Genomic DNA, 23,729 nt, shown 5'->3' on the forward strand with positions numbered 1-23,729 from the left:
AAGAGTAGAAATTCCAAGGAACTCTTCCCTGGGCTGAATTGGGTTAGGTTATCCAAGACTCAGATGGCCAGGGCTTGGGTTGTGAAAGGCGAGTAGAATGGTAACACGGAAGATAAGACTGACTATGCTCTTCATGTTTGCCGTACCATGGTGATCCTGTAGAACTGTACATGTCAACACATGGATGTGAATGGATGTTAGTGCTTGTCCAGTCCAACCTCTTCATTTACTAGCAAGGAGCATATCTTGGAAAATACATGCAGCAGGTAAAGGTCTGGCCATCAGTAGAACAGGAAATTCAGAAGAGTAGGGTATGGGGGGATGAGGAGACATCTTCACCTCTCCCAGATTATCCATGAAGGATCATACAAGTGAGAGCTTGGAAACTGCTAGAATAATATGTTTGAGATTATAGGTGGGTTGCTTCTGAGGGGAGGAGGCAAAAAATAACATGGTACTCCAGGAAGGGCATGCTTCTGAAATATGGAGGATCAGGACTAGAAGAAACATGCTGAGAAAAAGATGGTGGCCATGAAGATAAAACACTGGAAAGGTGATCCAAACCTTCAGTGTTTCCTTAAAGTAATCAAAACAGTTGGAATGGCTACACTAGACTCTGTTCCTGTACTAGAAGAGTACCTTCCAGAGCCGAGAAAGAAGTGATATGCAGACTGAATGTGGCCACAACATTTCAGGCCTGTTAAATAATGAAACCCGCATCAAGGCACATTCCGGTGAAATTTTTGAATTCCAAGAATACATTTTAAAACCCTATATGCACGAAGGCAGGAGGAAAAAAGAAAGGTACAAAGGAATATCGATCAGGCTTATGCCAGAGGTTTTCCCTCTGAAACCCTGGAAGACCATGAATTAATTGCCACAGCCATAATGTTTTGCAAGAAAGGATGGTGACCCAAGAAAGGTAAATCCAGCCAAATCACCCTTCCAACAAAAGCAAATGCTCCATGTCTTTGGTCAGGTCCCCTGGGATGGGAACTGCATACCTGGCCTGCAGGAGGTTGACTGGGAAGTGTGTTCCAGAAGCACACCTGCCGAAGTGGTGGGCAGGGGGAGGGGTGAGGTAAGCAGACCAGGGCAGCCAGAAGAGCTGAGCTGCAATACATTTTGGCCAATTCCATATGGAGCTCTGGAGCTGAGGAAGCCCTTTAGAATTATCTCGAATTGAGCCAAGGGGGGGCCTCCTCCACCTACAGAGATGAGAGGCTGCCCCCAGCAGAAAAGTGGCCCTGGTCCAGGCAGCCTCCTTTCACTTAGAGCAGTTGTGAGAGGGGCTTCAAACTGTGACCATCAGAAGCTAGGGAGTGAGCACCTCAATCCTGAAGGGATCTGGGTAGAATCTTTAACACCACATTGTTAAAAAAAACATATTACCTGAAGGTATACTCTGGACACCTAAGGGAAGACTGTGGCAATATAAAAAGACAGGAGCATTTTCCTAATTTCTTTTTAACCTCAAACCCTATTTGGCTACATATTTCAAACAACCATGGGGCACACTGGTCCCTGAGTTTTCCCAACTCATTCTTGTCCTTACCTCTAGAATGCCTTCCACAGCCAGGTGGAATCTCCTACCACAATTTATGTCCGCTTAGAAAAGCACCTGGTAAGTTTCTCTCCCGTGTTTCTTAACAAGGATTCATCTGTTTACAAGGTTAGAACGTTATTTTGGGTGCATTAGCAAACCCAAAGGCTTTCATTCGCCTGGCAGAAAAGCAAAGTTCCATATGGCAAAACAACAGCCATTTTATTGAGTTAATGATGATTTTCTGCATCTTTAAAATCCTTGCCGAGAATAGCACCTTTCCCCCACCCCCAAGCGGTATTGTCCTAGACAGGGCTGCTCTGGAAAGGCTATGAGAGGGGAGAGAGGGAAGGGAAGTCCACCTTTTATTCCATGCTCTTTTCTTTACAATGAGTACATCAAGGAAATAGCCATCAAGATTATTTATGTAGGGGCGCCTGGGTGGCTCACTCAGTTAAGCATCTAACTCTTGATTTCAGCTCCAGTCATGATGTCACAATTGTGAGATTAAGCCCAGCGTCAGTCTCCATGCTGACAGCGTGGAGCCTGCTTGGGATTCTTTCTCTCCCTCCCTCTCTCTCTCTCTCTGCCCCTCCCCTGTTCACTATCTCTCTCTCAAAATAAATAAACATTTTTTTAAAAAGATTATTTCAGTAAATCAGCCATCAAGCGGATTCCATTTCTTTTTATTCTTAGTAAGGAAAAAACTGATGAACCCAATGGTAAATACTGTTTGCCGCCATGACCTCCATCTAGAGCTTATGGCTGTTTCTCTTGGAGTTAAAAATTCAGATGATTTAAACTATTTTATTTACATTTTACATTTTTTCTTTTGCATTTTCTAAATCTTCAATGAGTATATGTCACTTTTATACTAAACAAAATAGATGCTATTCCAGATCAATGTAAGTGACCACACATATACCATGAGACCACAAATGAAGTCAAAGTAAACTCAGACATTAACTGTTATTATTTCTAGAGAAAAGGTGTAGGAAAAGGAGTGATATTTTTTTCATTTCTTCAGTGTTACAGATGTTTGCTCATAATTAATTTTCTTTTGTATTTTACAGTGAAATGTCAAAGTTTATAATTTCCTTAAAGAGCAGAGGGTGGGGGGTGCTGTTTGGCTCAGTCGGTTAAGCATCCAACTTCATCTCATGTCATAATCTCACATGAGTTCAAGCCCCGAGTCAGGCTCTGTGCTGACAGCTCAGAGCCTGGAGCCTGCTTCTGATTCTGTGTCTCCCTCTCTCTCTCTGCCCCTCCCCCACTTGTGCTCTGTCTCACTGTCAGAAATGAATAAATGTTTAAAAAAATAAATAAAAAAGCAGAGGGTAGGTTTCATTGTTTGTTTTAAATTAGGACTGGGGATGACTGGGTGGCTCAGCTGGTTAAGGGTCTGACTCTTGATTTTGGCTCAGGTCATGATCTCATGGTTCATGGGATTGAGTTCCAAGTTGGGCTCTGTGTTGAGTGTGGAGCTTACTTGGGATTCTCTCTCTCCCTCTCTCTGTTGCTTCCCTGCTTGCGCACTCTCTCTCACTCTACCTCTTTCTCTCTCTCTCTCTCAAAATAAGTAAGTAAACATTAAAAATAAATAAATTAGGATGCACCTACCATCTCTCTACCCAGACTAACAAATCCTTTGGAAAGTTCTTAGCCTACATCCCAGTTGCTGCCCTGTTGGGCAGGCACTTCTGGTGGTCACGCTGGTAAGGCAGGTGCTGAGATGATCTTAGCCTGGGGATGGGGGCAAATCACAAAATTCCTAATTCATTTGTAGTGAGAGAGAGGGAGAAAGTGGAGTCCTTTCAGGGTGGAAATGTATATCTGGGCAGATGGAATCTCCCTTCCTCTCCATCTAGATCTCCCTGGGAGGTGCTGTCTGGCCTAATCACTAGAGTGTGGGCTTTGGCCACCACAGGCTTCCACACCCAATCTGCAATCCCTTAACAGGAAGGGGTGGGGCAGGAAACAAAACAAAAATGCCCATTATGCAATGGAAATTAAAATGGAGCCTCTACCCCTGCTACCAATCCCCTCTACCTTGCTTGACTTTTTTTCTCCATAGCACTTATTACCCCCTAAGACACTATACAGTTTATTTTCATTGTTTATTGTGTCATCCTGACTCACCTACAAGAAGGCAGGAATCATTGTGTTGAGTGATGTATCCCAAGTGCCCAATATGGAGCCTAGTACATGGTAGTTGTTCGGTACATACTTTTGAATAATATTCAAGACAACTGAGGGGCGCCTGGGTGACTCAGTCAATCGAGTGTCCGACTTCAGCTCAGGTCATGATCTCAAGGTCCACGAGTCTGAGCCCCGCGTCGGGCTCGTGGTTACAGTTTGGAGCCTGGAGCCTGCTTAGGATTCTGTCTCCCTCTCTCTCTCTGCCCCTCCTCCACTCACTCTTTCTCAAAAATAAATAAACATTAAAAAATTGACAACAAACTTATGGGATAAAGGGATTGATAAGCTACATGAAGCAGAAGAAGAAAGCAAGATAGCATATACTGCATATTTGCAACCAAAAATACAGATGCGCTTGAGAGGGAATGACAGTCTGGAAGGAAACACAGCAATTGTTGATGTTGATTACAAATTTGAGGACTGTGAGTGATTTCATTTTCTTCTGTGTGTGTGTGTGTGTGTGTGTGTGTGTGTGTTTGAGAACAGGGGAGAGAGAGTGTGCATGGCAGAGAAGCAGGGGGAGAGAGAGAGAGACAGAGAGAGAGAGACAGAGAGAGAGACAGAGAGAGAGAGAGAGAGAGAGAGAGAGAGAGAGAATCCTAAGCAGGCTCTATGCCCAGTGTGGAGCCCAATTCGAGGCTTGATCCCACAATCCTGGGATCATCACCTGAGCCAAAATCAAGAGTTGGATGCTTAACCTACTGAGCCACCCAGGTGCCCCTTGTTTTTTAGATCATCTGACTCTTGGTGTGCAAGTTCCACCTCTCTGATCACACAAAAAGTGTGTACTTGAAAAAAGGAAAAGAGGTGGGGTCCTGAGCCAGCCACAGTCCATGCAATGTGGGTGTCTTGGTGCTGGAGGTGGCCCCTGACCATCAGAATGGACCATCACTGCTTGCAGGAAATACCAACCCCACCCACACCCATAGGAGTCCTGGGGACATCCTCCTCCTTTTTATGGGCCTGGAATCTCCCTGTCATTTGTGCCCCTGAAGTGAAATTTTTCTCTTATTGGCCACTTCCCTCCCCGCTGAGTTAGCTGAAGCCTGTTGTAAGATGATGCAGTGTTTTGGTAATACTGTAGTTTGAATCTAGGCTAACATGGTAAGTTTGAACATTAAAGCGTGAAGTGGTTAAAATTTATTGTAGGACTACTGGTATGTGAGCGGCGTGGGACAGGATTGTCTGCTGCTCCTTCTAAAGCTGTATCTATGCCCTGGAGTCCCCATGAAAGAAGGAGCTACTTTCCAGAGCAAGAGTTGGCAGGGCAGTGCGATCCTGCACGTGGCCAGGAGGACACAGAAGCCATAGGGAGCGGCAAGGATGACCAGCCCGGCACCCCAGGCCCTCGAATTACCAGGTGTGCTGAAACATGAGAACACTCATGTCTTCTCTGGAGTGTGGCCCTCCTCAAAGCTTCTATGCAGACACTGAGAATGACCTGGGAGGAACTGGGGCCGGGTCCCGAGGAAGAGGACTGTGCAACAGGTTTCTGGACAGTGTGTGGGGCTGAAGTGTGCAAAGGACGGTGATGAATGGTGTTTGGCCTTTGCTTCCAACTCTACTTGAAAATCTGGCCCCCCAGCTCTGGGAGGAAAGATGTAACCTCAGAACCATCTCGGGTCTGTCACTGATTTGTATATAAAATGGTAAGCCCCTTACCTCTCCAGCTTTCACATTTCCTGCCTCCTTTATCCCTTGTATTTCTCCAGAGCCCTTATTACTAGCTAAAATCCTGTCTCTCCCCAGAAAGTGAGCTCCGTGAGTCAGATATTTTATCTCTTCTACTCTGCTTATCTCTCATCTCAGAGACCATCTGAGAAGCAGTTGGTCCTCAATAAATATTGGTATGAAGTGACAGAAAGAGAGAGAGCCACAGACAAGGAGACGCATCTTTATAAAGAATGTTTTGATTTATTTTATTACTTTAAATCTGAACCTGCATAAAGTGATGGTTAGTTCACAAGCTCAAAGCATCCCCATGACATGGAGACAAGCTCAGGTTGGGACCTCTGCCACTCACCATCAAGTCCTGTGGCCACAGCCATCAGCCCTGTGACTTAATTTGTACCCACTGAGGCTGTGACAGTCCCAGCTGCAAGCGACTCAGAGGGGTCTGCTTGGGGAGCTGGTGGGAAGGGGAGAGGGATCGCTCAGGAGGGGGGCTTGCTCCTCTCACAGACTGTGACCACGTGAGAGGGGACACCTGAGGAAACGCAAGGAAGGTGCATGGTGCCTGGGAGCTCTGGGGTAGAGATACCCAGTTCTTGCACCGGGTGACTCAAAATGGGGTGCTGATCCCCCAAAAGGATACAAAGAGGACCTAAAAGGAACTTAAGCTTGAAGTTTCTGAGAAGCAGCTCCAGTTCTCTTCCTGCTTGTGCTTGCTCGCTCGCTCGCTCTAACCCCTCTTTCTTTGCACAAATGCACCTTTGCAAAGACCCCCCTGAGGCCGGGCCCTGGCAGACGCCAGCCAGCCCTCCCATGCAGGTGCACAGGCATGCTCGGTGAGGTCCCCTGCCACTGTGGCAGCCCCCGTGGTGGGGTCGACTCGCTCACACGTTGGTGTGCTGTGAGGCAGAAGATGCAATGCTGCCTGGCTGGCTTCGGCCCGAGGGTGCCGAGCTGGCCGCCCGGCTCCTGCTCCGACGCCCCCCTCCCAGGCTCCTTGGGGCTGGCTCATCCGTCAGCTTGAGTTTCTCGTGCTCCTCCTTCAGGAAGAAGTCCACCAACAGGCCCTTTTCTTTCTTGATCTGGTCGCTGATGTCCGTGGGGATATCTGGGATCATCCAATCCACGAGGACACTCAGGAACATCACGAGGTTCTGCCAAAAAGAAAGGAGAAGGGTTGCGAGGAGAGGCCCAGCCCAGTGGGTCAGAGTGAGGGTCTCAGCAGCGGGGCTGGCAGTGTGATGCCATGGTGGCAGTGGTGGAGAGCACAGATCCAGGGGCAGGATACCTCCGTGTTCCTCTGGCTCTTCTGCTTACTGGCAGGTGGTCTTAACCAATGAGCAGAAGTGTCTGTCCCGCAGGGTGCCCATGGAGAAAGTGGAACAGTAACAGCACCTGCCTCCCAGAGTTGTTGCAAGGATTAAGTAAGTCAATACCTTGCACTCAGTGGAGCTTGAGAAGTGTCACCTATTGCTTTTTCCCCTCCAGTTCTTCCCGCCTGGCTTCTCAGCCTCCAGGTCCCCTGCTCCAGAGCCTTCTAGGAAATGGGCACAGAGCCTGCTGGCCTCTCCAGGGCTTCTGCTGGGCCAGCGGCTCCTCTCTTGCTTCCTGCTTGCCTTCTGTCCTCCATATCAGAGCCAGTCCTTTGGTTTCTGTGCTGAATTATGGTTTCAGCAAACCTCACACTCATCCTGCTCTCTCTTCCTGCTAAGGTAAGTCACACTGGCCCAGCTAGGGTCCCTGCCCCTAGCTTCCCCTTCTCCTTTCTAAGCTTCTGTGCACACTTGGAATTGGCTTCCTTCTTCCACCTGTGGAGCCCCATCCCTTCCCTTGGAAATGCAGGTAAGACAGGACTACCTTACCCTGCAGCATTTTCCACTGAAGCGGTAAATATATCACAACAGTGCCAGCATGGCCTGATCCCCACCCAGTTCCCAGGCCATGCTCTGCCCAGTATGCTGCTCCAGTGGTGGCCTTCTCTGCCTGCCAATCACGTGCTTGCTCTGAGATCTGGGCACAAGATCATAAGGGTATGGCTGTCTTCCAGGCTCCAAACCTAGTCCCACCTTGACCTTGAACCTCGCTTGCACCCAGGGGCCCAGAGGAGGGCCCCGGGACCAGCTGCTGTTTCCAGAGGCTCCTGGGTGCATTCGTGCTCTAAAGCTGCTTCAAGTCACACTCTTCTCTTAAGCCAACTTTCACATTGCCAACAAATGTTACAGGTGAGCTGTGGGAAAGCCAGGGGACACCTGCAGGGGGGCATCGGAGTGGTTTTTCTAACAGACCGCCCCATCTCCCCAGAGGAAGAATGGCTATCTTCTTTAGGTGAAAGACTAGCCGAGGGGCTTCTCCACTTCCTGGGCCAGAGGCAAAGCCAGATATCTTAGAGCCCTCCAGAGATCTGCCTTCAGGGAATACAAAAGCCTGAGGGAGTGGAAGAGAAAAGGATCTTGAAGGCCGGCAGGACCCCAAGTGGGAGCTGGGGCCACGCCCTTGGCGGATCTCTGCCGTGCAACCGGAGCTGCGGCCATTGTCAGAGATAGCAATCACGGGGCTCGAGTTTGCTATTCACCGAGGCATGGCCGGATGGCTCTGGGGCCCTCTCCGCCAGATGTCTCAGGGGCTGAGGCACTCTAACAAAGGAGGGAGCCAGCCGAGAGCTAGAAGAATGATTCAGAACTTGAGCCCTTTCTTGGGCTGCAGAGACCAGGCGGGACTGTTTGTCTGCATCGGGGATGAGATTCTGGTTTCCACTGCTCTTCTCACTTCCTGTCTTGTCTTACGTCTGAACGGGACTCTATCTCCACCCTGCAATTTACTCCACATCTGTCTTGTAACCTTACTCTGTGTTCTATTCTCTTGCTGCAAATCCATCCATGAATGGAAGCCCTCTCAAGAGTGCTTCCTGCTTCCTCTGGGGAGGCACTCACTTCTGCCTGCCACATGCAGACACCCCTAGGTCACAGCGCCATTAAAACCTGCAGATGAGGAGCAGGTGAAGAGCCATGTGGTCTTTACCCCTGCAGCCTGGATTCTAACTGGCTACTCTTTATCTGAACAACTCACCTGGAAGATTATGACAAAAGCCAGACGGGCAGACAGAATGGACCAGTACTGTTTGGAAAACTCATACGGGTTCGGGGCCCACGGCGGCTCTCGGTAATCCTTAAACCTGCCCAGAGAGAAATGTGGTGTTAAGATTGGGATAAGGTAGAGGGAAGGGGGTGCTTCTCCAGGGGGAAACCTCAAGGTTGAGAGCAGCAGGCAAGCCCCTGCCTCCCCAATTTGGGAAGTAGCAGGAAGCAGGGAGGAACAAATGTCTGTGGAACTTAAGCCATGTGGACAGATCATAACGTGGTCAGTAGAAGAGAATACTGACCAACCGTGGAATAAACCAACAAGTGTCCATGGAATAAAAGTACCAAAGTCCAAAACAACCAGTCTTGGCCTTGATATGTCTTTTTCCAACACTCTCTCCAACAGCCCCCACAGCTTCCTCTGGTGTCTGGATTCTTCTTCCAGAGGAGCCCAAGGCAGTGGATCCATGTTGGCTCCATGAGCTTGAGAAGGGAGGGGAGATGCCCAGAAACCTTGGACAGTTCTCTGCAGTCCAGGGGCTCAGGGAGAACACAAGCACCTGTGGACAATCCTAGGCTTCCTTTCTGGCTAGCTGTTTCAGGACCACAGCCATAGAGGGGCTGGCCTTGCTTGGTAGCTGCATTCTTGCACCCCAAGGAAGGCTGACTCAGACCAAGCTCAAGGCTGAGTGAATTTGGGGGGGGTGGCAGTAATAGTTGCTATTGGTCAGTATCTTCTTCTACTGACCATATTTATGATCTGTCCATGTGGCTTAAGAAACAAAATGTCAGGAGTGCCTTAGTGGCTCAGTCAGTTAAGCATCCAACTCTTGATTTCAGCTCAGGTCATGATCTCATGGTCAGTTGTGAGACAGAACCTGGCATTGGGTTCTGAGCTGGGCAGGGAGCCTGCTTGAGATTCTCTCCCCCCCCCCATCCCCCCAACGCGTGTGCACGCACATGCTCTCTCTCTCTCTCTCTCAAAAAAAGGAAAAGAAAAGAAAAAGAAAGGAAAGGAAAGAAAAGAAACACAATGTCAGTGCGTGATGTAAACTCGTGCCTCTTTCTCAGACCCGTGGAACCATCTAGGGCTTTTCCTCACCGCTGCCTTTTCACCCCCATTCTGTGATGACTCATGTTAAAAATGGCTCATTTTTTCAGACTCACTTTTTTCTAAGCCTGGAAAAGTGACAAGAGCTGGTACCAGAAGAATTATAACGCTTCGTGGAACTGTTTTCTCCCTGGAATTCAATAGATCTTTGATGTTGAGTAAAAGCAAAACAAGCCCCGGGCTGGGGGAAGGAGTAGGGTGGCATGAGGCCACCAAGTGGGGTGCATGGCTGCCAAGGAAGGCAGGGGCAGGCAGGGTACTCTGCCCGAGGAGGGGCCACAAGGAACATGCAGAATGTGCCAATCCCTGAGCAAGGAGCTTTACTGGAAGTTTTCCCCATTGGATCTCCACCACAACATCCTTGGGCAGGCACTGATATCCACATGACACAGGAGGAAACTGAGGCTCAGGGAAAGTCAATTACTTGCCAAGGTCTCTCTCATGGCCAGCAAGAAGCAGAGTCAAGGTGAGACCCCAAGTCTGGCTGAAGGCAGGCCTTTTCTCTATTGTCACAAAGCACCTCACCAACAGCTGCGGTTTGAGGCGGGGGATTCAGAAATGGGTGCTTTCTGTCCCTTCCCTGCCCTGAACGAGCCAGCTGCCCTAAAAGATCCAGGAAAAAGCACGGTGGCTTCCCACTGTCCAAGGAGAGATGCAAGAAGAAGAGAAGGAAAAAAAGAGGAAGAGGAAAAGAGATACACACACACACACACACACACACACACACACACACACACCCCAGAAAGAAAAAGGCACAGCGGCAGAGTCAGCAACAGAGACAGAGGCTGATACTAAGCAGTCAACTAGGGTTGGGCAGGAGGCCAGGAGCTGCCCCTTCCCCACCCCCACTTCCCACAGCTGATCACAGCTGTTGCAGGCTCACTTTGCCATCCGGATGAAAAGCAAAGCTAACTGCAGCCCAGCAAAACACCACAGGATTCAGCATATCCATCCATGGCTGAGGACAGAAGCACGGCCAACCCCAGATTATGCTTGTTGACGGGAGACAGGGAGAGCATGGCTTAAAGGACAGGGACACTTTGGAGTGGGAAAAACCCCGGCTCGCCTGCCCTCCTGCTGCTCCCCCCACCAAAGGATCTCACGGCAAAAGGGGATTTCTCTACTCTTCCCAAGACCTCAGGAGGTGGGACATATGCCCATTTTGTACCACAGGCACATCCCTCCCCAGGTCCAGCCCATCCCTCCTGCTACAATCAAAGTCTGTTTGTCTTGTTCTCTAGCTCCATCTAGGAAGGGACAGCTGCTCACTGGCCTTGGTGTAGGGGCCACTGCTCACCCCTCTTTTTCCCAGTCTGAAAAGAATCCCTAAATAATTTAATTCTGGTCCCACTTCTGCTCCTCACTCGCCACAGCTTTTGGAAATGTCACTTTGCCCTCCTCGAGTGTCCAAGACGTTTTTAAAAGCTAACAAGTACATCCATTTAATCAAAGATCTGAGGAAAGACTAACACAGATATTTCCAGAAAGCTTTACTTGGAAATACCCCTACGCCAATGGGCTAGAGGGAGCCCTGTTGGGAATGACAGGACAAACTACCCACAGACAAGAACAAGACACAATTTAATGAGTTCTGCATCTGTTCACGTTTCCCTTTCCAAAGCTAACTTTAAAAAAAAAAACTGTGACCTACATTACTAAGAAATACATTACATTAATTTTACATTAAATCACACATAAGTACATGTCAAGGCAATAAAAACTACACAAAACATGCTTACCCTGGCTGTGTGCACTGATATTTTCTGATTCTATCCTATCCTATCTTATCCTATTCTAGTCTTTCAAATGCTGACCATGATCTGCTAAGATGATTTCATAACCTGCTAATGAACAATGACTCATAGTTTGAAAAATATGATTTCAGTAAGCCTCTGCCACCAGGTAAATGATTGGTTGTTTACATTCCAATAGAAGTTCAGATTTCATAATTGTTTAAAGTGGCATCCTAAGAAGTCAAGCTTATCAAATGTTTTCCCTGAGCAACAAGAAGACGCTAATTAAACAAGGAGATAATTAAGACTAGAAATGGCCACAAAAAATGGACTTAACTGCGTCTACAGCAGTGACGGTTGTCTGCTAGGTCTGTTTGGCTTCTAAGCCCAGGGCACGGCACTGGCAAAGGCATGGGCTTTGGAGTCACCAGGTGAGGGCTTGATGTCTTCTCTACCACTTTAGTTCTATGTCCTCTAAAAAGTTACCCGATGTGCTGATGGCCATGATGCTGGTCTATGGAGTAGCCTCAATGCTCCAGCTCCCAGGTGGCACGTAATGAGGAGGAAAGGTCAATGAGGAGCACCCGACAGCACCTGGCCTATCAGGTACATGCCCAATACACACTAGCTATTCTTTCTCCCTCCACTGAAGGCACATTATGGAATACGCCTCTTTCTTTAAGAGGACAGAGCACATGTGCCCCTCTTCCCGGCTCCCCCTGGCATTCCAGGGGGATTTCTGAGCACTCGGGCGCAGATGCTCCAAGTTTCCCATCGTGCTGATATGAATGAGAAAGTCAGCCACTGCCACATCTGCAAGGGGCTTCTCTCAGGATCTCTGTCCAGGGAAATGGCACAAAATAGGTAAGCCTCAGGCCTGTGGGAAGTAGAACTTCTGCTCTGTTCCCATCAGCTCAAAGGCCTTCCCAAACCAGATACTTCACCCCGGTTGAGGGAGTACGTCTCCCAAAGTCCCTGTGAGTGGCCAAGCACTGGGTGACCTCCATAGCGGGTCACCTCCTGCACCTGCTGGCTGGGACTTAAGCTCGGAAGTATGATTTTAGGAGCCATTCCTTTCTCACCCTCACCCCTCCAAGGCTCTCCTTATTCTGAGCCTTAACATTGTTTTTGAGAGTTCCCTGGAGTCTCATAATAATGAGAGGCTTGTAATTACAAACAACTAGAGTGTCTAATGAGCTAGTGTGCCCTGGGAGTGGCTCTGTCACTTACTAACTGTAAGACCCCATGAAACGTATTTCCTACCTCTGAACCTCAGCATTCTGATCTGTTAAGTGGGGCTAGTGAAATGTGCTGAGTACAGAGAAGTGCTCCAGCTCTCTCCCACCAGCCACAAATAAATGAACACATGTGCGCGTACATTAAATGTTAAAGGAAAGCACAGTGAAAATTAAGTAAGACAATGCATGTGAATGTGATTTCTGGAGGCTTTCACAGAGAATAAACAGGATGGTTTTGACAATGACTGGGGTGGGGGCTAAGGAGAGAGTCTTTTCCTTTTGTGTATATACCTATGTATACAGAATTACTTCTATGATAGCAAAAAAGTTCATAATTTCAAAAGAATATAATTAACGGTGATATTCTGTTCCGTGCATTTTTATACTAAGCTTTCAGGACCTAAATTATAGTGTTAACTGAGACAGACTCACACACAGTAAGTGAAACTGGTACAAAAATCATTATATCTTAGCTTTAAGTTACTTTAAGATTATATCGAGATTGTTCTAACACTATGAAAAATCACATTGAGTTGTATTTATACACTACCTAAAGAAAGAAGGTTCCCATGAATTCAAAATGTATTTCACTATTATAAAACAAAGCCATGAAACACCCTAAAGGTTCTATGAGTTCACTTGATGATGATGCATGGAGAAATGTCTGAGAAAGACTCACACAAAGGTGTGACTGAGATTACTGTTGGAAAAGTGCCCAGGACTGGGCAGAGGTTAGGGTGGAGGTAGGACAGAGTTAGAGATGTTGCTTGTAATGTTTAGAGTTTTTATAGACTCTATAGAACAGATTAATATATTACATGTATCATGAAATACTAATTTTTTAGGAACAGAAAAGAATCTTTGGAGATTATTAATTCCAAGTTCCCATTTTTATAGATGGGGAAACTGAGATGTGGAGAAGGAAGAGAGACTCCTGGCTCAGATGTCCCCCCACCATCCTCACTTGCAGGAGTGACCAGTGACCATGACACCTGCCACAATTCATCATAATACAAAATCACCGTGGGCAGGAAGAGGACATACCGAAGTAACAGAGGAGTTAGACATCAACACTCAGGAATGGCTTTTTCCAAAAATGAGGTTTTAGTTACACTATGAATCAATTAGTAAATACATCTCTCAACTCCAACCACGGTATGTTAATTGTTTTAATAGTCCCGATGGAAATTAATGTCATATTAATGCTAAACACAATTACATACAATATTTTCATACCATCTGAGCTACTTCAAACTGCCTTCCGAAACTGGCCTTTGACAAGGGAAAACACTATAGGCAATTAGGAACTAATGAGAACCACGTTCATCCAGTGGTTGATAAAGATCAGGAAAGGCAACACCCGGAAAAGCTGAGTCTCCCTCTGGTTTCAGCGAGGAACAGATGAGAGGCAGCCATGTACTGAAGAGAACTTGCCTCTTCAAAGACTTTTCACATGACTTTGGGATATGAAAGAACTCGGGCCCTGCAAAGAAACCTAGCAGGGGCCACCAAGGATGCTGTTTCTGGATGTTCAGCACCTCTAAGCGGACCCATTGGGTTGGCCATGCCCAAGTAGGCTCCCCAAGCTCCCGGACCCAGATCCCCAGCCAGGCTCTCTCCCATACTGACCCTCTGCTCCCTTCCAGTGGAGCCAGAAGCCTGAGCCACCACCCACCGTACAGGACATGGTAGCCCTTCAACCCTGTCGATAGCCACTAATCATGCCTGCTTCCTGACGTCGCCGGACTGTTTCTGGAGCAGCCCCCTGCTGGAGCAGCTAGAGGCCTGAAGAAAATGTTGCTCCAAAAATGCTGGGAATGCATCTCAAATGGGCAGCTGGAGACTTGTCCTAACTTTTACTGCTATTTTTAAGATACCTCTATCCCTGGCGAGGCTGGGCTGGAGCCCGGGACCTCAGTTTTATTTGACCACATTTATCTCCAGAGGTCACTGAAAGCTAAGAATAAGAAGGGTCATAGAGTTCCCAACACTATTTGCCAGAAAACCAGGGCAAACTTTTCATTTCCCACCATGGAAGCAGTTTTAAACATTGGCTTTGGGGCTAGCTCTAGGGTTGTCTCTGTTTCTCACAATCTCTCTCTCCTTCTCTCCTTGTCTCTCATCCTCTCTCCCTCCCTCTCTTCCTCCCCATCCTGCCCCCCCCAACTCTCCTTCATTTCTGTTTTGTACAGCCACTGACGACTCCTGGCTTACAAAGACATCAGCAGGTTAAGCCACCACTCCCAAACTCCTGGGCCAGACAAGTTCACACAGCATGCAGTGAGTAGAGCATTCCGAGGCAGAGATTTCCATCAACAATTATTACCCATCTAGGAAAGGTAGCCCTAAAGTACACCTATGTGATATGCTGTATCTAGATAATATGCTGACGCCACTCTCTGGACACCTGCTTACACTGTAGAGTAGAGCATCTCTTTATTGCACATGTAACCCACTGCTCTTCACACTGCAGCCAGAGAGAACACTAATGAGAAGTAGGATCTCATCCCTGCTCCCTGTGGCTCCCCACTGCCCTAAGATGAAGTCCACACACCTCCATATGCCCACCACATTCTTCACGGTCTGGCTTCTGTTTTTTCTTCCCACCTCACCTCTCAGAGCCTATCCTCTACTCGAGCTCCCACCACCGAGCACTGAGTAGCCCATCTACCGGGATACATCATTCTCCCTACCATTATTTTAATTGATGTGATTGGAATAAAATTCATCATATTTACCATAAAATTGGATTCTCTTAGCATCTTCCCCATCCCTGTCAATGGACCCACCATGCCCGGTCCTCTGACTTCAGCCCAATCTTGGGAGGTATCTTTGCCTTGGGCTCCCTCTTCTGTCCCTTGTCACCAATGCTGTCAGGTATTCTAGTAAACAGCTCATCTTCTCACTTCCCCTTCCGCCACTCTGGTCTATGTTCACCAAGGTTCATGGCTGGTGACGGCAGCAACTCAGCCACCCTCCTGGAGTTATCCCAATTCTAGTCCATCCTTCTCTCTGAGACTAGATTAATTCTCCTACACATACACTTTACCTATCATTCCTGGCTCTAAAAAGGTAACTTCCTATTACATCATGTTACAATGCCTGCAGTATTTCAAGACTTCCCATTACCTACTTCATCTACCTATTCAAATTCAACAATGCTTTGGCTTATACTATCCTAGGAGTTTTGATATATTGTATTTCCTATATTATTCCTTACTGTGATCTTCTAAGCACTCTCCTTGCTAATTACATCACCTAGCCCCTAAGTGTTCATCTAACACCCCAAATTCATCCCCACCCCATGACTTAGCCCATGCCGACTCCCCACCTAGCATACTCTTTCTGTCTTAAGACTCCTCAGGCCCTACAGGAAGCCTACTCTTCCCATTCTAGCCCCCACCGATCTCTCTCTTCTGAACACCCACAGTGCTCATGTTCCACACTAGATATAATCCCTGAATAGCCTGCTATGTCTTATCCACTCTGTTTATTTCTTCCAACCAGCCCATAAACCTCTTCATGGTAAGGACAAGGCTATATACTTCTTTGCTCCATAGTGTCTAGCAAAAGGCACTCAATAAACATTTATTGATGCACTGAAATTGATTTATAGTTATTCGGAAGGTTCAGGGCAGGGGAAAGATGGAGAGGAGAGTGATATCAATCTAGATCTTCCAGATAATTACTTGGATATACCACATCCGGTCATCTGCTGCCCTCCTCCTCCCGAGTTCTTTACCTGCAGAACTGAACTTCCTGGTCAAACTGTGAGTTTTCTGGTTGTGTTCCCTCCTTCAGCTGGCTGACGTTGAAAAAGGAGAGGGTGTGGTTGACAAAGCCGTGCAGGGTCCCGTTGTGACTATAGGCATACTGGTACACGAGACGGGGGATGAAGTCAGAGGTGATGGCAATGACAAAAGCCTGCAGGACAGAGCACACGCACTTGAGGAGTGGTCAGGATGGATGCTATCAGGTGGAACAGGGTCCTTCTGGCTGACAGACTGCTGCCCCTTGGGTTCCCCATCCAGAGGCACTGCTCTGGCTGATACAGAAGTCCTTATCTCTGAGCTCCCGCGGCTTTTCCATCTTTGCTATGTGTAAGGGAATCCACAGACAGTGGCTGTCAGGAGGGTGAATTACAATCCCTGATGCAAAGGATGCTAAGCCAGTGTGGATCATTTGGTTCTGGAGAGAATGAGCCACCTCTGGTCTGAATTGACACTGGTGTTAGCCAAGTCAAAGCAGAGTAGAAGATATTCTGAGAAAATTACTGACGTTGATTAGAGTGTCACTTAAGTGCAATGTGCAAGGACACTGAATGGCCATGTACATCTGCCTCTGAGTGACACCAGAAAACCAGGAATACCAAGGATATGGGTCCACAGTTCCCCCAATTTGACCATTGCCTCTTGACACTTTTCAGCACAGCATGTAACGCAAGTTGTTCTTTCAACCAAAGAAAGCAGCGAGTCTTGCCCGATCGAACCACACGTACCTAACATACTATCTGGCATATTTAAGTGTTCTATAAATGTCTACGGAGCAAACCAAACACCAAGTGAGTGATTGCATGTTTGAATGTGGAGGTACTTTCTGCAAAGAAAACCTTAAATCTTTTTGGCAGGTGTTTATACTGTATTCTGCACTAACAATTAAAGCCCTTTTAAAAATGTAGTTTAGGCGTTGTTTTCTAAATGTATATATGAGTGCGGATGGCCATACCATATTTGAGAATGAGTAATGTGCTTACAATCACCACAGCTACAACTTACTGAGCACTTGCTACATGTCCTTTCATCTTCCCATTTAATTTCCAGAATGATCCTATTTGGTGGGTAATCTTATGCTCTCTCATGTTTACAGATAGGTAAAGAAGACAGAAACCCAGGGAAGTAAGATTTCTTGTCATTCTGTCATATGATAGAAAGTACCTAGAAAGCAGGGCCTCTTTTCCAGTAGACACAACCCCAAAGGGGCTACTGATCTGTTTTCAAATTGCACCTCATTTCTCAGCCACAAGATGTGCGCTTCTTACATTGAACATTCACAGTGCAGTGAGCTGATTCTCTCTGCCTTTCCTCCTGCCTCTCCAGGCCTTTAATGTGTTCTTAATAGGCAACCAAGTCACAGAATCAATGTTTCTCTCCCAGGGGAAAATGGGTGGTGGCTTTCTTGGGAGGTGCCAAGCTGGGGGTCTTTTCTTGGGAGGTAGGACAGGAGGCCCTGCCTAGCCACCATCCATACAAAAGGCAGAAGCAAAAGTTGCTATTGGCTTGGGCCCATCAGGATTTCCTCTGAAATGTGGACATGTCTGGCAAGGCAGTTAAAGAGGTCACAACAGGTAGGACCCCTCTTCTTGCATGTCCTATCTTAACCTACGCGGTGCCAGAGTCCATGGGAATAATTAGGACTTCGCATTGACAGCTTGGAGGAACCGTAATTAGGAACCGCTGCCCGGGCAATGCTCCAGGTATTGTTTAGCTCAGGAGGAGAAAAAGAAAGGAAAGAGATGGATAGATATGCGGAATTCTTTCCTCATTATTCTTGGCTCCGAGGAAAGATCAGATTTTGACTCTTAAGGCCACGGTATGCACTCTGGTGGGTAATTACCTTCCTTTCTCTCTGTGAAATTAACGATATGGTAGCGCGGCTCTGGCCAATGGCACCACGTATGCACTACTAACCAGGGGGCTGCCTTTAACAAAGCTCCAGAAGGAAAAGGCTGGGAGGTAACGAGGGCTGGTATGCTGCTCTGAAGACCTCAGCTCCTGTGGAAAGCCCTTCCCACAGGGCTAGGGTGTCACGAATTTAACACTTACGTTGCTGATAACAGAGAACTTGCCGATTCCGGAGAGAATGTCAAACCAAATCCCTGTAAGACAGAAAGAAGGGCATCTGGCTCATTCCCACCCTTGGCCTGGTGACAACAAGGCTGCAGCTCAGGGTGATGCTCCACAGGCACATTACCAGTGGAGGTTTGCTAGGTCCCCCAGAAATGGGCTTGCCTACAAAGCCTTAGGTGTCCCCCTCCACCGTCTGGAAAGCAGGGGGACAAGTAGGGGTGGATAAAGGTCTCCCAGAGCCTGAAGATATGAGGATGAGGACCTCCAAGGGCTTCCCCCAGCCCTCTTGATTCCAGACGTGGTGTGATGGTGGTGGCAGGTCATGGCAGGGAGACTGAGGGGACAGACAGAGGCAGAGGGCCTGCCATGGTCTCTAAGCAGGGGACATACCAATATCTTTGGTTCTCACGGCATCTGGCCGTCTCAGCTCAGTCACAAACTTCTTTGCATCAAGCCGCACTTCAATGACATTGTTGAGGAGGGCAAACACAGGTGCCAGAGGGAAGGAGGCCACAAAGAGGGTGACAAAGCCAAACTGGATGACTACGAGAGAGAAGAGGAGGAGAAGCATCGCTGGGAAGTAAGAGCTAGATAAACTTTGCCTTGTAGCTATGGCCCCTTGGCTTTTTCTTATGGGGTCTCTTTCCCACCTTGATCTCCCAGGCTCCCTTTTTCTCCTGCCCACAGTCATGGGTCTTTCTCTCTCAGTATCTGCAGGCCCACCAGCCAAGGCTGTCACCCAGGAGCAAAGCTCTACATTAGGCACAGTGAGAAGACGTGAGAAAAGGAATCTTTCCTTTCCATCACTCTATGTCCAGTCACTAATCCTGGTCCTCTAACTCACAGGTTGATCACCTTTCTCAGCAAGGGTCCAGAGAGTAAATATTTTTGTATTTGCAGGCCACATAGTCTTGTCACAATGACTTAACTCCGCCATTGTAGAGTGAAAGCAGCTAGAGACAAAACGTAGACAAATGGGCTTCCAATAAAACTTTATTTACAAAGGCAGTACATAAACTGAGCTGGATTTGGCCCATGGGACATAGTTTGCCATCCCCTGATGTAACATAAAAAAAATCACCTCCCAAATTTGGCCTCTTCTTTCCATACCCATTGTCCCTGCCTTTATTTAGAAAGTTTATTCATTCATCACACATTTATTGAGAGCTCACTGAGGGTCAGGCACCTTGCCAAGTATTTAAGGAGGCAAAGGTCTGGTCCTACTTTCAGGGAGCTGGGTGTTAAAGCAGAAGAGAGAAATGTACACAAAGATGTGCTGCAAGATTTTATGCGTGCCAAGAGAGCCTCCATATCAAACACCTAAGCTTAGTCCTGAAAGGTGGGCCTGGATTAAAGAGAGCATCCCAAGCCATGGAAGCAGTGTGAGCAAAGGAAAGGAGGCAGGTTGTGCCAATCAGATGGCCATGCGGAGCCCAGCTCCTCATCCCTTCCACCTGGACAATTTCAAGAGCCTCCTAACTGCTTCCCTTGTCACCAGTCTTCCCAGAACCTCCAGCAGTCTGATCCTGTCACTTACCTCCTCCCGAAAATGTCTGCTGGCTCCCTTGTGTTCACTGGGTATGGGCCAAATTACTCATGTTGGGATGCAAGTACCTTATAATCTGCTCCCGACCACCCTCCAGCCCTGTCTCTCAACATCTCCCCCCAGCCATCATGCCTGTGGCTTCTGGCACTGAGCTTCTGCCCCTCCGGATCCTCTCTGATCCTGTCAGGTGCTCCTATACACTTGTGGACAAGCACTCGTTCACCAGCTAGCAATGTCCATGCACCCTCGAGACAGTTCAAATACCATCTCTTTGGAGAAGCCTGCTCCTCCTGCTCTATCCTTGCGCCACCACCTTTGTGCCTGCCTCTGTTATGGCCATCGTCATGTACTGTTGTGATTGATCTACTCACATGTCTTCCTTTCCCACTAGAAAGGCAAGGGCTCTGTCCAACCCTAGGGGCTCAGCACCCACAGTCCTGAGCCCCAGGAAAACCAGTCTAATAGGACACCCGTACATACCAAGGGCAAGTTATTTACTTTTCTGTGTCTTAGTAACTTCAACTATAAATTGAGGATGATAATACCCACCTAGGTTGTCACAAAGGTAAATGATACTGTACAAATAAAGTGCTTAGAACAATGTCTGGCACCTAATAATTGTTCAGTAATATTACCTGTTACATATATTTTTACTCTTGTTGGAATAAATATCAATACTTACAGATGGATGCCATGTATATTGCACACTTACATGTTAAACAGACACAAACTTTTTTTTAAAAATGTTTATTTATTTATTTTTGAGAGAGAGAGAACACAAGCAGGTAAGGAGGAGAAAGAGAGAGAGGGAAACAGAATCTGAAGTAGGCTCCAGGCTCTGAGCTGTCAGCGCAGATCGTGGAACAGGGCTCGAACCCACAAACTGTGAGATCATGACCTGAGCTTAAGTAGGACGCTTAACCGACTGAGCCACCCACGTGCCCCTAAACAGACACAAATTTAAGCACTAACTGAGAGTCAGGAGGCCTAACCTCTAGCCCTGGATATGTTTCTCACTAGCCGTATGTCTCTGGGCAATTTACTCTATTTCAATGGACTTCAGTATCTCCATTGATAAATTCCAAAGAGACTGGCTTAAATTCCTTTCAGGTCTGATTTGTAACGATGCTGTGGTTCTCATTCTCTCGGACAAGCTTCAAGATTCTAGAATATCCAAATAAAGAATGAAAAACAGGATCCAAACTAAAAAAATAATAAAAAAAGAAAAAAATAAACGTTCACAGAGGGATATGCCTAAACTCGGTCGAAGTTTCGAGAAAGAGAACATGCGTGGAACTTCACCCAGCACAACTGCTTTTGATTTGGCAGCTTGATCGGACCCACAGTTGTGGTTTATTGCTCTTGCTGATACAAGTCTGTCACTGCCATGGCCCTTGATGCCCAGTGGATTCTCAGCTGGCCCTGGGAGACCGGCAGGTGCCAGTTGGTGGCAAGATGCACCAGAAGGCTCGGATTTGTTAAGGTTGGGCCCTTGGAAGGATGACTGCCAAGCTGGCTGGCCAAAGGGGTTGGGGTGGTGGGGAGGGAAAGAGAAATCTTCAAAAACAAGCTCTGGGAGCCAGTTCAAAATGCAGGGTCTATGGCATCTTTTAAATCAGGCTTTGCTGAGGAATTCGCTTTAGAGTTGGGGGTGGGGGTGGGGGCAGAGAGAGTGGAATTAACAAGGAAAGCAAAACAGATGTTAGACTAGTTTTCTAAAACCTGCAAAATGCATGTCTGTATTTAAGTGCATATATATGAACCTGTCTTTATTTATGGACTTCTAAATTGGTCTTCTTGATTCTAATGAGCTCAGTTCTACAGGGCAAATGTTCTTCGTCTTGTAAGTGACTTCCTCTCACAGAACTGTGTAAACTCTCCAAAGCCCCAACAAGGGCCAGGCAAGGAGACTGACAGGAAAAGGAAGGGGCAGGTTACTTCTGAGTGACTATAAATGTAGACAGCCTGCCCTCACCATACTCCTAGCAGCGGCACTACACATCCAGTGTCTTCTGGGCTATAGGAAAATAGGACTCTCTACTTACTCTCCTTTCCTTCACGTCATCTCCAGAGGCAGATATGAGACCTCTCCCAGGGGTTGCCCTGACAGTTTGCTTTCTTACCTTCATAAGCTCTCCAGACACACAGGCTCCCTTCGATTTCTCTTCTGTTGGCACAAAGGACTGCCAGTGGCAGCTCAGTGCTATCAGTGCTCATGAATTACCTCAAGCCCATGATATGGTTCTTGTCTTTCTCCTTGCCATGTAAGCCTGTGTGTCCAGCACTGGATAGCCTCAAGGGGTTGGGCTCAGCACAGGCCAGTGGAGCTGTCCCCCTTCCAGTGTTACCTGGGGTACTTAGGCTGAGAGAAGCCACTCTCTGTAGATGCTCCATTTCTGCAGGTGCTGCCTGCTTGGATGGGGCATACTACACATATCTAGGAATCAACCCAAAGAGGCAGAAACAAATAGGAAGCTTTGGTTTATCTCGGGGAGAAAAAAATATATCAAACTGTAGCCTTCTAGCATACAAATTCCAAATCCAAGACTTTTTTCTTTTTAGTCAAAGGCCTAACTGCTGTATTAGATGGGCGTCCTTCTGGGTTCACTTCAGAGGACACGATGATACCGGCCTTCACCAACACCAAGATTTGCTTCTAAAAACAGCCAGCCTCCACTGGGAGAAGAACAACACCAGGAACCCTCATTGCACTACATAATAGAAGCCAGCTTGGCTTGACCAACAACAGATTAAACCTGGCCAAGCCAATTACGGAGGAATCCATAAGTTGATTTTCAACTAAAACTTTACAAAGCCTGCTGTGAAGTGCTCCAGAAATGCTGAGCTGGAAGCAGAAAGATTGGAAACATTCCGAGGCCCAAACTCCATCAGTTTTCTCATCTCAGTCTCTAGGACCTTTTAAAATAACCACCAGCCGTATACTACCTAGTGCTGGAGACAATTAAAATCTTGGCCTTGGTTACCTGGGCTTAGGTTAAAATAACAAGGAGGAGTGTATTAAATTAAACAAGATGGCTTCCAGCAAGGACATTCCAGGACAATGTGCTTAAAGAAGAAAAATAGTACATTAGGTAGAATAGATTGGCCAGGATTGGTGGAAAAGCTCTTGATGGAACATAGTTTTTACTCATTTATTTAAAATTCTTCAGTGAAAATATCCACCCTCCCCTTACACATGCGCACATGTGTACACACACACACACACACACACACACACACACACACACACACAGATCCTTGTCATGGCATTCAAAACCCTTTGTGATCTAACCCTAATTTATTTTTACACACACATCTCCTCACCCATGCTCTGTGCTCAGCATTAACACTTAGCTGGTATGCTTGAAGACCAACTTTGCCTGCTTTCCAACCATTTCAAAACCATTTGTACTTCTTCAAACTCACCATGTTTTCCATGTCTCTGAGCCTTCGTACATCCTGCTACTCTCTGTAATTATCCTTCTCTTTTTGTCTGCTGAATGAATCACCATCTACATTTCAGATCCAACTCACATCTAACCTTCTCTATGGAGACTCTCCTACACCCCAGTCCTACCTCCTCACCCACCTCCTCACTCCATAAAGTCTTGTTCTATTTGTCTGTCTAACTTGCTCCCTAGATGGGAAACCCCTTGAGACCATGGCCATATCTGATTCATTTCTGAGTCCCCACAATTTTGTGTGGTGCCTATCCCACAACAGATGTTCAGAGATTATTTATTTCATAAATACAAACTTCCCTTT

General features: G+C 47.1%; 1 protein-coding gene across 1 annotated transcript in view; it reads right to left on the reverse strand.

Moving 5' to 3' along the window:
- Positions 1–5,686: 5,686 nt before the first annotated feature.
- ANO2 (anoctamin 2) overlaps positions 5,687–23,729 on the reverse strand; it is a 319,011-nt gene continuing 300,968 nt past the window's right edge. The window contains exons 19-23 of the mRNA XM_042948267.1: positions 18,809–18,961; positions 18,395–18,447; positions 16,315–16,496; positions 8,480–8,585; positions 5,687–6,567 (exon numbers count right to left, since the gene is read on the reverse strand). Of these exons, the coding sequence (XP_042804201.1) occupies positions 6,298–6,567; positions 8,480–8,585; positions 16,315–16,496; positions 18,395–18,447; positions 18,809–18,961 (764 nt within the window). The 3' untranslated portion in view covers positions 5,687–6,297. The remainder of the gene's footprint in view (positions 6,568–8,479; positions 8,586–16,314; positions 16,497–18,394; positions 18,448–18,808; positions 18,962–23,729) is intronic.

Source organism: Panthera leo, chromosome B4 (assembly GCF_018350215.1).
Source record: "Panthera leo isolate Ple1 chromosome B4, P.leo_Ple1_pat1.1, whole genome shotgun sequence".
NCBI lineage: Eukaryota > Metazoa > Chordata > Mammalia > Carnivora > Felidae > Panthera > Panthera leo.